We start from the raw sequence: 13,676 nt of genomic DNA, 5'->3' as shown, positions 1-13,676 counted from the left end.
CAACTAGCCCGTGTTCGCAGTCATCTCAACAATCCTACTACATAGTTTTTACTACTGAATCATACATGGTTAAATCATACATGGCTAAATGAGCCAACATTCCAAAAAATCTTCTGCCCAAGACCAAGCAAGCTTTGTTTCTTTCAAGCTTTCAACCAGCTCCCAGACAATGATGTTACTGTCCCTCGCCTTTTTTGACGGCAGTAAAGACTGAGTTCTTATTATTATTATTATGTTTCTAACATTTTGTTCTCATTCTTTAGTTTTATCAGTCCAATAGAAAATAATAACGATTTTTGTCCGCTAGTGGGCACAATATGCCTTGTTAGGAGAGCATTTCACATAAAAGTCGTCAAGTACCTGCTAGCGTCGGAAAGTGTCGTAAAACAGTTCTCACTCTCTCAGCGGCAAAGCTCTGGGGATTTGCGGAAAACAGATCAAGCCGAGCGCCAGCAGTGAGAGAAGGCAGCCCGCCTGTTTAAGCAGAAACGGACGTCTGGATGAGGCAGAAATGGGGACTTGATAGTGGGCCCCAGTGGCAAACGAATTTTTTTTTGTTTAACTTAGGAAATATATGAAGCCTTCTTTGTAACGCGTAATTATATGAGTCGTTCGCTGTAATCAGGATAAAAATAAGAACTTATCTTAAAGCCCTTGTCTCGCTATATCCATTCACCGTGACGTTAGTATCGGGCCTTGGCATTGTGTTGTCAGTTTCACAACCCGGCTGCTGACGTTTTTTTGTAACACTACTTTGTGCCCCTATTTCGGCTCATCAATAGCGATTTCTATCCGAAAGGGGAGTTTGACCTTTAGTGGTAAGTTTACAACGTATCTACCTACCGCTTGCTACTTTTCTTTTTCCAGACAGATTACTCGGCTAACCATTGTTTTCATCAGTTTCTATAGTGTCCAGCTGGATAAATTGGTATTTCAGATCTGTTTGCTATTCATCTGGCTTCTTTCACTTAACATACAGCTCGAGGATGGTGAAGGGGGAGGGCGAGTCCAGTAAGTAGGAGTCTAGGCAGCTAACAAAATATCCCTCTTAAAGAAGTGAAAACAGTTCTCTATCTAACCCATATTCTCCGTAACGATAATGTAATTTCTTAGTTAGCTAGCTAGCTAGTGAGTGTGTGATTTAACGCCTGCTAGTTAATGCTATCTGAATCGCTGTGAGCGTTAGCTAGCCGGTAGCAGTTAGGGCTGTATCCGTATGATCGTCAGTTAGCAGTTAGTGCTAACTAGCTAGTTTTCTAGCAAGCTTACCAGTTAGCCAGCAGTTGTGATAGCCATAGTCTACATTAGCTGTAGGCAGTTAAGTTATGTTAAATTGTTTGTGATGATGGCTGTATCGCCCCCTTTTGATCAGTCAAACGAGCAATGGTATCCCCCATCGCAGTCACTAATAAGCTAACAGACAGTGTTTCATTAGGCTGTTCGCTATCAAGGCTAACGTTAGGTAAACAATTGAACGTCGTAACCAAGCTTACTAACTACTAAGGTAACGTTAGTGGATTGGCAGAGTGGTTGTCATGGGCAGGTTGGGTTTTGTTTTGATTTCGTGAATGCTGCTCTGATGCTGCTCTGGCGCCCATATATTCTGAGAACTAGTTAGCTAGGTAATAATTTAATAACTGGTTAAACTGCGTATGGACAATGTTGTATAACTTAGTTGTTAGTTACCTGATAACAAGTCTGATAAGTGCAAAGATGCCAAGCTCAAAAGAAATGTGTATTTTTCAGCCCAAGATCGAGGTCTGATCCCCTCAAAAGATGGACGTAATGTTTTGTAGCTTATGTTAGCTAGCAGTGAACGAGAGCTTTGTTAGATAAAATGTAGTGAACCTCTTTGGTAGCTCTATTGCTTCAATGACGCATTCGCAACCACTGGCTATCCCGCTAGCAAGTCATTTGAAATATGTAGCCAACTACCAACTATTCTTGCTAGCTGGATATGTAAACAAGCTGCCTCACTTGCTAGATGCGTATGTTCGTGGCTTTGTTTCCAGAAAGGGCTAGCTAGCTAGAGGCTAGAAGTATTTACAAATCTATTTCAAATGTGTCCTGCCGTTACCACTGTTTTGAACTGAACGTTGTCAATATTTCATATTATTATATATTGGGCGTTTAGTTCAAATCCTGTGCAAGGATTGAGGTAACTAGCTGGCCCTGTGTGTGTGTACCACATGTGTATGCTGGCCCTGTGTTTATACCACATGTGTACCCAAATATGTAATGATTTTGTGTATGTCTGTCCGCATGGGTAGTTGACAGATATCCTGACCTGTTATTGTTCTTTTTCCTGTTATCATAACTTGTGTATTGTTTGTAATTCTGCTCTCAAATTCATAAATGGAATGGCTTCTAAAGACAATTTCCGACGTGCTGATAGTTGAAAATGGTGAGAGCAGCGATATGTGGACAATTAATTTGGGACTGGCTTTGAAAATATGTTGTTTGTTGCCGTGGCTAAACTGTTACAATTTGCCTAAATCATATTAAATGTATCTTTGCTTATTAATCCTACAGATTTTGTCTGAAAAGCCATCAGGCCTATCACTGCTAGATGTGAAAAAATGTTTAGCAATTTTGCTTTCCAAAGGAAGGAATGTGTTGCAACACTTGTTTTATGATTCATAATCTAGTAAATATTAATGAAATGAATGTAATTCGGTTACATTTGTGAAACTTTTTGACATGTTCAAATGATATAGCATACCAAGCATGTGCCCAGAACCACAAACGGTTCAATAAAATCTGGGCAATATGTAGCCTAAATTGTATAAATGTATAAATGAGGGATCACGGTCAAGTAAAATACTGGAATTGACTGTGATAATTTCAGAACCAATGACTAAAATATCATGGAAAGATAACCTCCTGATTGACTGGAAAGCCAAGAGCCAGAAATAGAATCCGTTGTGTATTCATACACATTCCCTGTAACTATGGCAACACCCAGGAACCAGAGGAATGCCATAATGCGGATTGGTGTCGTACAGCTGTTGAATAATGATAATATTAACCCTTTGAAGAGCAGGGTTTTTTTCGAATGTTTTTTTTTTCAAATTTATAAGTTCGTGTTCTAGAACTCAACTGCTTTCCATTACCAGCAGTGATTGTTTCATCAGCATTAGAATGTTCAGTTAAGAACATTCTAATCACATATTTGTGATCTTACATCTTAAGGGGTTAATGCGCAGGGCCTTCATGTTTCAGTATTTTTCTTCTCAGTCATTTCCATTTTGAATATGTTTATAATGCAGTCAAGAGCAGATATACTTGCCAATACTTTCTAGACTAGAGCATCTTGAATCCGTTTGACAGCTTTCTTCATTACAAGAATGTGTGACCACATGTATGTATACAATCACTTCTGTGAAAATGGCTTCACAGCACCACTTTATTCTAAATGGGAGTGATTTAGTTTAACTTGGGATTCAAGTTACAGTAAGACATAAATTTGGTTAGAACCTTTTTGTAATAGTAGGGCATGTCGTGTTTTGCAAACCAATTTTAGGCCCCCTATTTCTTACCTTTTCCCAGTTTTTAATGCCCATTTGTTTTTTTCAAGGCCAATCCCAATGGTACAACATCTTATATAGTTTTAAGACTGAATGCTCTTCCTGAGCATTTATACTTTTGCTCTTTGAAGCAGGGGGGAAGGTTGTGGACCAGAACCCTCCCAACCCAGCCACGCCATGGCTATTGCTGTGTAACCCAGAGGATTCACAACCACAGTGCACTGGCAAGGTCAGGATTGCTGTCTTTGCAAAGATAGTGATAGTATGTCGACAGCATAGCATTGTAAAATATTTTTTTAATTACGTACACGCCAGAATAAGGGAGGCAAAGGACAGAACACATATTGAACCTTTTCAGTCGAAAAGTTTTTTATTTCATTCTCATAGGTCCCCGCTGACCTGAAATGCACTACAAAAACAAAACGAAAATAGCTTTATCACTGTAACCCAGAAGGTATTTTCCTTGCACATGTCTGTTTTTTTTTTTACCTTGGATGTACTCTTCACTGTCTTCCAAGAGCATGTTACTCATGCAATTAATGCTCCCCCAAAAGTGATTGCCTCAAATAACATTTGGCGTGACCCATCTCAAAAATCAGATTAGACAAAAAATGGCTGATGTTATTCAACTAAATACAGTTTCTTATTGTGGGTGGGTGGGTAGAACCAGTGAGGGGCAAACACTGTATTGTAGTTACTGGCAGTACCTAGTCTGGTGTTCAATCAGATTATTAACCTTTTACCATATTTTTCCTGTTAAGTTTGCCTTAATACAAGTCACTGTCCATAATGAGGATTGATTGATTCTGTAAGCTTCAGGCTTCCTGTCATGGACCATTTCAACAAAAAGCTGTGTTAAGATTATTACATTGAGCAATTATACTATAGTCCATGAATTTTTGTGCTCTTTTGGCAATCAGATCAAATATTGCCAAAATGTAAGTTTTATTTAAGTGTTTCTTTGCTGTAATATTTACCATGTGTTCAGATACCGAGCCTTCAATATAAAGTGTGTGAATATGGATGACCTGCAAGCTTCAGAGTAGCTGAGTCTGTTGATATTATTTGGGTAAGACAACGTGTGTGTGTGTGTGTGCGCGTTTGTGTGTCTGTCTGAATCTGTGTCTGTGTGTTTTTGTCCAGCAGTCTTAAATATGATTTAACCTTTAAAGAAGGACATTTTATCAATGCTCGCGCGAGGTCACGCAGGAACATACATATCGTGCGTTTGGCCGAGGAGCGAGATGAAATGTATGCCAGGGAGTGCCAAGAGCGAGTGAGGCCGCCAGGCAGAGCGAAGGAGAAGAGCCGTCAGGAATCCGCAGCCCCTTCCCGGCCTCGCTCCGCCGCTGCCAGCAAACAAGGCGGGAAGAGAGCAGACCGGCTTCGCCGAGCGGTTCGCCCGCGCAGCGGGGCTATCGTGCTCAGGGACAGAATTAAAACCACCCCGCCCCCCTCTCTCCCCGTATCTGTATCCGTTTCGTGGATGCCGGGGGATACTGTAACGCTAGGCTAGCGCTCACATTTTCCCATAGAAGCTGCCTAGGCTGCTCGCGCCGCTGCTCAGCGGCTCGTCGGAGCTCCACGGGAGCGGTCCCAGAGCAGCCCGGGCTGGGGCTCTGCTTCGCCCGCGGCTCCTGCTTGACAGTGTCCCGGCGGGCAGCCGGTTGCAGAGTTACACCCCCCCCCACCCCCCTGTTCCCCGGAGCCTGCTCTCGGCAGCACACCTCCTTTCCAGTGCCCTCTCCTCTGTGCATCTAGATTCCTCTCCTTCTGATCTGAAGGTTCCCGTTTCGCCCTGCTGTCGGGTTTGGATACGGTGACACCACGTCCGTTTAGGTTCCTGGTCCAGCCTGACTCCTGGCTCTCATGTATGGTGCTGGCTGTTGAAAATCCAGACCGTCGAGTTTGTGGGCATTCGAGTCCCTCTCTGTCTGCCTGGTTACCTTTTTTTTTTAATGGTGAACATGCTGTTTTTGTGGGAGTGAATTTAGTAGGTGAACCAGAGTCCAATTTCACTTTCAGTAAGCATGCAGGATAAGTCATGTGACTGTGACATTAGTCAATCTAGGACTCTTCAGATGAAGACTGAATAGTTGCTACTGCTGTGTTGTTAATGGGTCACAATGAGTGATCGAATTAGCCAAGGTAAAAGAGCATTACCCTAGCAGAATTTCCGCTACTCGTAGATTTTTTTCATATGTGATTTTGTATCATAGGAACACAATAATAGCGACAGATGAGGATTAAGCTTTTTAATACAGGAGAATATTACAGACCAAGCAAGGTAGATTAATAAACGTTTAGCTAGTTGGCATGATCATCAACTGCCTGGCTTGATTGCCAAGTCTTATATTAATTATTTAATGCCACAGTTTTGTGCATTAAATGAGTGGTTTTCACCCATTGTAGAGGCTTGTGCCTGCCGTATTGTATTACTGTTAGAGATTCAAAGCGCATGAAATGAACTATGCATCAAAATTTACTGGCTGCTCTTGTGTTCTACGGAGCATGCTTTGAAGCATGGATCTAATTAGTTCTTCTCAGAGTTCTAGTTAATCTAGTTAACTCCGTCTAGTGTGCTGTGAAAAAGTATTTGCCCACTTCCTGATTTCCTCTATTATTGCATGTGTGTCACACCGAATGGTTTCAGATCTTTAGACAAAATGTAATATTAATTAGAATGAAACCCAAGGAAACACAAAAGGCAATGTTTTGAGCACCAACTGCTCATTTCAAGCCCTGCCACAGCATCTCTATTGGATTCAAGTCTGGACTTTGACTGGCTGACTCCAAAATTTAAATTGTTTTTCTTTTCAACCATTCAGATGTGAATTTGCTTTTGTGATTTGGATCATTGTCTTGCTGCATAACCCAGTTATGCTTCAGCTACAGCTCAGAGACAGATGGCTGGACATTCTCCTTAACAATGTTTTGATACGGAGCAGAAGTTATGGTGCCTTCAATAATGGCATGTCGTCCAGGTCCCGAGGCAGCAAAGCATCCCCACACCATCACAATAGCATTACCATGTTTGTCTGTTTCTTACTGTGAAATGAAGTATTTGCTTTATGCCAGGCAATATCATAGCCGTGTCATCCAAAAAGTTCCCCTTCTGTCCATGGCCCATTATCCCAAAAGGCTTGGGGATCATCGAAGTGATTTTTTGCAAATGTGAAACTAGCATTGATGTTTCTCTTGGTGAGCAGTGGTTTCCTCCTTGCTACTTTCCCATGAATCTCCTTTTTGCCCAGTCTCTTTTTTTATTGTGGAGTTATGGCCACTAACCTTAGCTGAGGCTAGAGAGGTCTGCAGTTCTTTGGGTGTTCTTCTGAGATCTTCTGTGACATTCCTGGAGTTGTCGTCCACCCTTGGAGAAATTTTGCAAGCCAGCCACTCCTGGGTTGATTCATCACTGAATGAGTGAATGAATGAATGAATGAATGAATGAATTAATCATTGCATTTATATAGCACTTTTCCGGAAGCTCAAAGTGCTTTACAGTGATATGGGGGAACTCCCCTCACCAACCACCAATGTGTAGCACCCACCTGAATGCTTACCACACATTAGCTAATGTGGGGGGGGGAACTATTTTTATCCTAATATATCAGGGGATGATTAGGTGGCAGGTCGAGAGTGCCAGGTTGGGAACTTAGCCAAGACGCTGGGGAACCCCCTACTCTTTGCAATGAGTGTCATGCAACCTTTAATGACCACAGTGAGTCATGACCTCAGTTTAACGTGTCATCTGAAGGATGGCATCTCCTACAGCACAGTGTCCCCATCGCTGCACTGGGGCATTGTGGTTTATTCGACCAGAGGTAAGATTGCCCCCTGCTGGCCCACCAGCACCACTTCCAGCACCAACTTGGCTTTTGCCAGGAGGTCTCCTGTCCAAGTACTAACCAAGCCCACACTTGCCTGGCTTCAGCCTTTCAGCAGGCACAGGGTGCATGGTGGTATGCCTGCCAGCCACTGTTCTCCATTTGGAGATAATGGCGGTCACTATGGTTCGGTAGAGGTCCAGAGCCTTAGAAATGGCTTTGTAACTCTTTCCAGGCTGATATATTTCAACAGTGTTTTTCCTCATCTCTTCTGGAATTTTCTTCGATCATGGCATAGTGTGCTTGTAGAAACTTTGTGATGACTACTTCACTCTGATGATAAGGTTCAGTATGAGTGAAGTTGAATGAATGAATGAATTTAGTTGACAATTTAAAAACAAGATTTCATAAGATTGCAAAGCGGACAGTAATCTTTTAAAAATTAGGTTCCGCAGGGCTGGCTGCAGTCAAGCCTGGCTGTGTTCAATTAGCTGGGTGTTATTCCAAATTAAATTTGGTTAATTGGTTGATTGAGTAACTAAAGGGGCAGTTACTTTCTCACATGGGCGATATGGGTGTTTGATAACTTTTTTCATTAAATACAATGATAAAAAAAGGGTTTTGTGTTTACTCATTTACCCAGAAATATTACATTTTGCCTAAAGATCTGAAACCATTCAGTGTGGCAAATATACAATAATGGAGGAAATCAGGAAGGGGGAGATACTTTTTCACGGCACTGTATTTCAATCTTTATACAGTTGTCGGTGGTCACAAAGTACTGTTTTTTTTCAACATATAATTAAAAGTATTGAAGCATTACTAGAAATATGGATGGACTCTTGGGATGCATGCCCATTAACGTAATATATGCTAATGGCAGCGTTATGAGCAGTGAGCCATCACAATGGCTTTTCCACCAGCAATGTTAGCCCTGGAACAATGTGTAGGTACTGTAGTAATAACTTCATGTAAAAAAAAAAAAAAAGGAATTGTTTTGTCTGCTAGAAATTAGCCAGACGTTAACCTGCAACTTATACATCGAATATGATTAGGCTAGCTGTTTCTTAAATGTTTTGTTGGCTGCTTATAGCAAGGCAGTAGATTGTCACACTCACCGCACATGGAGTTCTGAAATGTTTGGGCTGATGGAGAGGGTCTTGTAATACGCTTGAAGTTGATTTTTTTTCAGCTTAGTAATGTTTTTTTTTTTTTGTATGTCAAATGAGGTAAACCCCCAGATATTTAAACCCCAGGTATGTTTTTATTCATCCATGGCCAAAAAAGTAAAACCAAAAAAAAAGAAACTTAAAACCAAGGGAATGTATTGATAGCCCCCCCTGGCTTTGGAGAGTCCTTGTTCAGCAGTCTGGGAAGTGGTGGCCCCGGAGGTCTGGTCTACTGTTTATTCACCCCTCAACATATTGCACAAATTTGCAGGTGCACAGTGTGACGGTTGTGCGTTATGGATTGCGGGCTACATGTATAATAGATTCTGATAACCATCACTACAAATGCAGGATGATGTCTGTATAAAATGTAGCTCAGCTTGGGTATATTTGTGTGGTAAATCTACTGCTAACAGGTTTTGCTTTCTTCCAAGCAATAGCTCGAACATTTTTGAGCTGTTGGCTCGAACATTTTTTTAAAAACTAGCTAGGCTAGACGGTGCATATTTCTCATTCAAATTAAAATTGATGTGGTGTCGTGTGTTACAGCCTTGCTGTTGAAATTTACATTAAAGCGAGTCTGGCCAAAAAGGTCTAAGAAGGGAAAACGTCAACAGCCCAGTCCCATCAGCAGAAAAGGGGTAAATAGGATTGCACTTTTTGGTCATTTCGCTGTGACGAATGGCCCCCTGAGAGCAGGGAGCCGTTGGTAATCCTCACTGTGTGGCTCTTGCAGAGCCGGGCCGCCTGCAGAAAGCAGGTATCTCCTGTTCCTGTCCGTTTTCAGCCATCCTCAGCCAGTATGTGGGTCACCCGGGTATGACATTCACCGCGAGGGGGGGGGATGGAGGGGGGCGGGGGGCGGGGGCGGGGGGGGAGACAGGCAAGCCGGGCCTGTGCTTGTGTCAGCCCCGGGGGGCCCCTGTCTGCGGTCTGTGGGACTCCAGCTCAGGCTTGCCGCCGCGCAGAATGTCCCTCCCTGCTTGCCGTAGATGGGCTGCGCGCATTAGCAAGGCTAACGAAGGCATGGAGGCTAAGCGTGCGCTGTCTGTTGGTGCTGCCGGAGCTGCCTACCCCGACGCAGCTGCTAACACAAAGTCTCCCCCATAAAGAAACACACCTGCTGTTGTGTAACGTAACTTCCGCCACCCCCCTGCCTCTCCTCCACCCCCCTGCCTCTCCACCATGGCTTCACTGAGGCAATACCTTTGCAGCAGGGTGCACGGTGAGAATTATTTCTGTAGGGATAGTAGTTGTAGTGTTTGACAGAGAGTCCGTAAAGGAAATTGTGGTTAAGTGACCTTCGACTTGCACCATCTCTGACCTTTATTCACTGCTCTCTCCGTTGTGCTTTTACTATCGGAATACCCACAGGGCAGGTAAGAGGATGGAGCCGCTGCACCCTTATCTCCTGTGTACCATCCTGAGAATTACACAGTAAAGTGAAGTGTGTGGCTTTTTTTTAAAAAAGCCACACACAGGTACAATGCAGGTCGTGTTTGTGTGCCTGCTTGTGCACATAAGCAAGAGAGTGTAATTCTGTGTGCACAAAGTTTAGTGTATTAAGGTCTGCAAAGCTGCATTTTTAATGCATCTGTAGTTTCTGTTGAGACCTTTCAGTGTCTTTGGAGTATACCATAATTCAGTCTTTGGGGTTTTAAAAAGTTTTTAGAAAAGAGAGTATGTGCGGTTCATTTGTTTGTGAAGAAGCCCTGTTTGAATACTTTCTCAGTGAAATTCACTTGCGATGATAACCCAGCGAGGTGGGAGTGCTGGCGATGTCAGAAAAGTCCGGAAGGACTGGAGTGGAGCGAAGTCGTCACCTGTGCCGAAGCAGGGGCGTTGCTCTCCACGTTGCTTTCCCTGTCTGATATGGTGCAGGCCAGGGGGTAGGCTGCCGTGTTTAACATTACAACATGGAATAACAAATCCCCGCGTTTCCATTTCCTCAGTCCTCCTGTGCGTAAACAGTCCGGAAAAGTAATGCGGGTGCGTTCTGTGTGTTGTGTGGAAAAACTGACACGGCCATTTCGCATGTATGGAAAAAGCTTTCAGTGCTGGCCTTCATCGTTCCGGCTTTGTATCGATGTAGCTAATTAAGAAACCATTAGCACGTCAGGCCAGCAGATTTGAGCTGACGTTCCAAATGTTTCCACTACTGTTTTACCTGTTTTAGTGGTGGGCGACTCGCGCTCCTGTGGAAATGCACATGCCTGTTTGGCTCCGGTGGGAGTGTGAGAGCCAGGAACCTTCCTGTCCTCTGTTTCTCCCCAGTCATTGGCCATGGGCAGTGTTCACATGCACGCTGGATTCTTTGCTTTTTACTACAAACGCAGATATTCTGAGGTCTGTTTTAAAGATTACGTCTGACTGATGACCCAGACTTGAACCACAACAAAATAATTGCTCCTGTTTATTTGAGCCAATTGTCTTTCGTTGTCTGACGTTTATGTTGTTTGTTGATCATAGTATTTACACAGTTGTTGGTAGCATTGTGAGATTCAAAGAGAAAGCGCCTAATTTGAATTGAAAGTTGAAAACGAGATGTCTCTCTCTAGCTGTCTTGCTCAACTGAACAGAAATCATTCCTATGGTTTTTTGAAAATATATTATTAGCCTCTGATAAATTTATTTTGATCAGAACGCCGAAACTTTATTTGATCTTAATTCTTCCAGCTAATCCCGCCATTTCATCTCACTTCTGTTGCACGTGTAATAAGAAAATTATGACGGACATACTTTTATTGTGTTATTATTATGGCAAAAATGCAGTAATGAATGCAAGTTCATTACTGTAAAATGCAAATATGGAAACGTCCTGTGTTGCAGCATTCTGTGGGCTAGTGTGACAACTGCATAGGGCTGTGATCACCTACAGACCAGACCCTTCCTATTGGCTGTTGCTGTATGACACAGTGCTGTAGTTGGTACCGACTGAAGGAAATATTTTTATTTGTGGCAGCGCAATAAAGGGTGCTATATTAACACAGCAACAATACAAAAAAAGAAAAAAAGTACGTACTGTGGAATATTTGGCCCATAATTAAAAATAACATTGCACATCACCCACGCTACCAACTCTTGAGTTTTGTGGACCTACTAGTGTACTGCTGTAATGAGTCATGCCCTGTCAGCTTCAGGCCGCTTCTTAGGCTGTTGTTTCTGGTTTGGAAATTGAGTTTCCTGTTTCGTTTCTGCACATGGAGTCATGCTGAAGCCCAGAGCACAGTTCACACCGTACGAGACAGGGCAGCAGAGAGCCGGAATGGTGGGAGGGGCCTGTTCTCGCATTATCCATGTATGGGGTGTTGTGGCATTGTCTGCTCATGTTAATAATAACCAGGGGTCTGGTTGACATGTTAATTCCTCATTCGGAACTCTTTTTCTGATAGGTGAATTCAGGCACCCTGCAGTGATCTGTCTGATGTCTGGTTTTTGTTCTTGTTCTCCCATAGCTGGGGTGGAGTTCGGAGCACTGGATGGACCCCTAAGAGCCGGCGTTGCTGTCCTGAGTGTTGCTTCCGCGGGGGACGGCCACGATGAAGAGCGAGGTCCCGTCTGACTCGCCAGGCAGACACGAGCACCTGAAGGGGGCGCTGGCCAACCCCGAGCCGATGGAGGCCGCCAAGAGCTTCCCCGCCGACATGGACGTGATCGGCAAGGTGGGCAGCGAGTTCGCAGCCATCTGCGGCGAGGCCCGGCACCGGCCCCTGCGGGAGGTGGGCCCCGGGGCCCGCAGGGACCCCGACAGGGGCCTCCCCGCCCGCAAGAAGCGCAAGAGCCAGCAGGCGGGGCCCTCGGACTGCGCGCTGAAGGAGGCCCGGCTGGCCGGGGGGCCCCTGGCGCCCTCGCACCGCGGGGCCGGCGCCCTGGAGGGCCGGAGCGAGGACGAGCGCCACCTGGAGTCGTCCTTCAGCGACTGCGCCTCCTCGCCCTCCTCCAGCCTGCGCTTCGGGGACTCGGACACGCTCAGCTCGGAGGAGGAGCAGGAGGCGGGGGCCGGGGGCGGGGCGGTGGTGGGGGAGGGGGCGGAGCCGCTGCGGCGGCGGAAGGGCCCGTGCCGGGAGGGGGCGGGGTGGCGGTGGGGCTGCGCCCGGCGGCGGGCCGGACTCGGGGGAGCGGCAGGCCGGCGAGGTGGGCGCGGCCGGAGGCGGAGCCCGTGCTGCTGAAGCGGCCGTGCCTGAGCGCCCGGCGGCCGCCGCACAGGAAGCGCTTCGTGAAGGCGGGGCCCGGGGCGGGCGGGGCCGGGGCCGGCGCCCAGCGGACTCAGAAGCAGAAGGAGCGCCTGCAGCTCCAGCGCAGGAAGCGGGAGGTGATCGCCCGCAGGAAGTACGCCCTCCTCCACAGCACCAGCAGCTCCAGCGAGGAGCTGAGCAGCGAGTCCTCCTCCGCCTCCTCCACGGAGGGCGAGGACGAGCTGTACGTGGACGTCAGCAGCGCCAGCAGCCAGCCCGGCAGCGCCTCCATGGCCGCAGGTAAACGCCCAAACCCAAACCGCGCCTTCTGATAAGCAGGGATGAAAATTACCCCGCTGATGTTTTTGCATTTGGAGCCGCTCCAGGTCTTACCATGAGCCTGTTAGCATAGCAACATCAGGCAGGCCCCATTCGCTTTAATTCTAGAAAGATCTGGCTCAAACTGCTCGGTGCTGTCAGAGGAATACAAATCTCTGAGCCGCAGTCATATGTGGCGCCCATCATTACGCACTTATACACTGTATGATGGATTTACTGCACCCCATTCCTCAAGTCCTGGGGGAAGGACGCTAATCGTTTAGCCACTGTACTGGGAAATGGTCAAGAGTAGCTGACCTGCAGCACAAAACACCTTGACTGATGTGTTTCAGAGGGCACGGAACCCTTTGGCATTCTGGCAGGGTGGAGTGAAATGGTTCAGATAGCGCCCTTGCTGAGGGCTGCCGCTCTGTTTCCCAGCTGTTTACACTCAGCCCCTGTTACTATGGAGGAGGAGCGAGGGCGGAAAGGCCAGCAACCTCCTCACATAGCTGCACCGCGCGCTAGCACGCAGCACATCGACATGCGCCAGCACACGGCACAACGACGTGCACCAGCGCACAGCAATGTGCGGGAGCACGTAGCACAGCAGCGTGCACTAGCGCACAGCACTGCAATGTGTAGGAGCACGTAGCACAG

The 13,676-nt window shown here is 45.9% G+C and overlaps 1 protein-coding gene across 1 annotated transcript in view; it reads left to right on the top strand.

Moving 5' to 3' along the window:
• Positions 1–385: 385 nt before the first annotated feature.
• LOC135255338 (E3 ubiquitin-protein ligase Arkadia-like) overlaps positions 386–13,676 on the top strand; it is a 47,267-nt gene continuing 33,976 nt past the window's right edge. The window contains 3 exon segments of the mRNA XM_064336378.1: positions 386–818; positions 11,979–12,582; positions 12,585–12,998. Coding sequence (XP_064192448.1) covers positions 12,063–12,582; positions 12,585–12,998 — 934 coding nt within the window. The 5' untranslated portion in view covers positions 386–818; positions 11,979–12,062.

Source organism: Anguilla rostrata, chromosome 5 (assembly GCF_018555375.3).
Source record: "Anguilla rostrata isolate EN2019 chromosome 5, ASM1855537v3, whole genome shotgun sequence".
In the NCBI taxonomy this organism is placed as follows: Eukaryota; Metazoa; Chordata; class Actinopteri; order Anguilliformes; family Anguillidae; genus Anguilla; species Anguilla rostrata.
The sequence above is the reverse complement of the archived record's forward strand: the minus strand, read 5'-3'. Positions and strand labels throughout refer to the sequence as shown.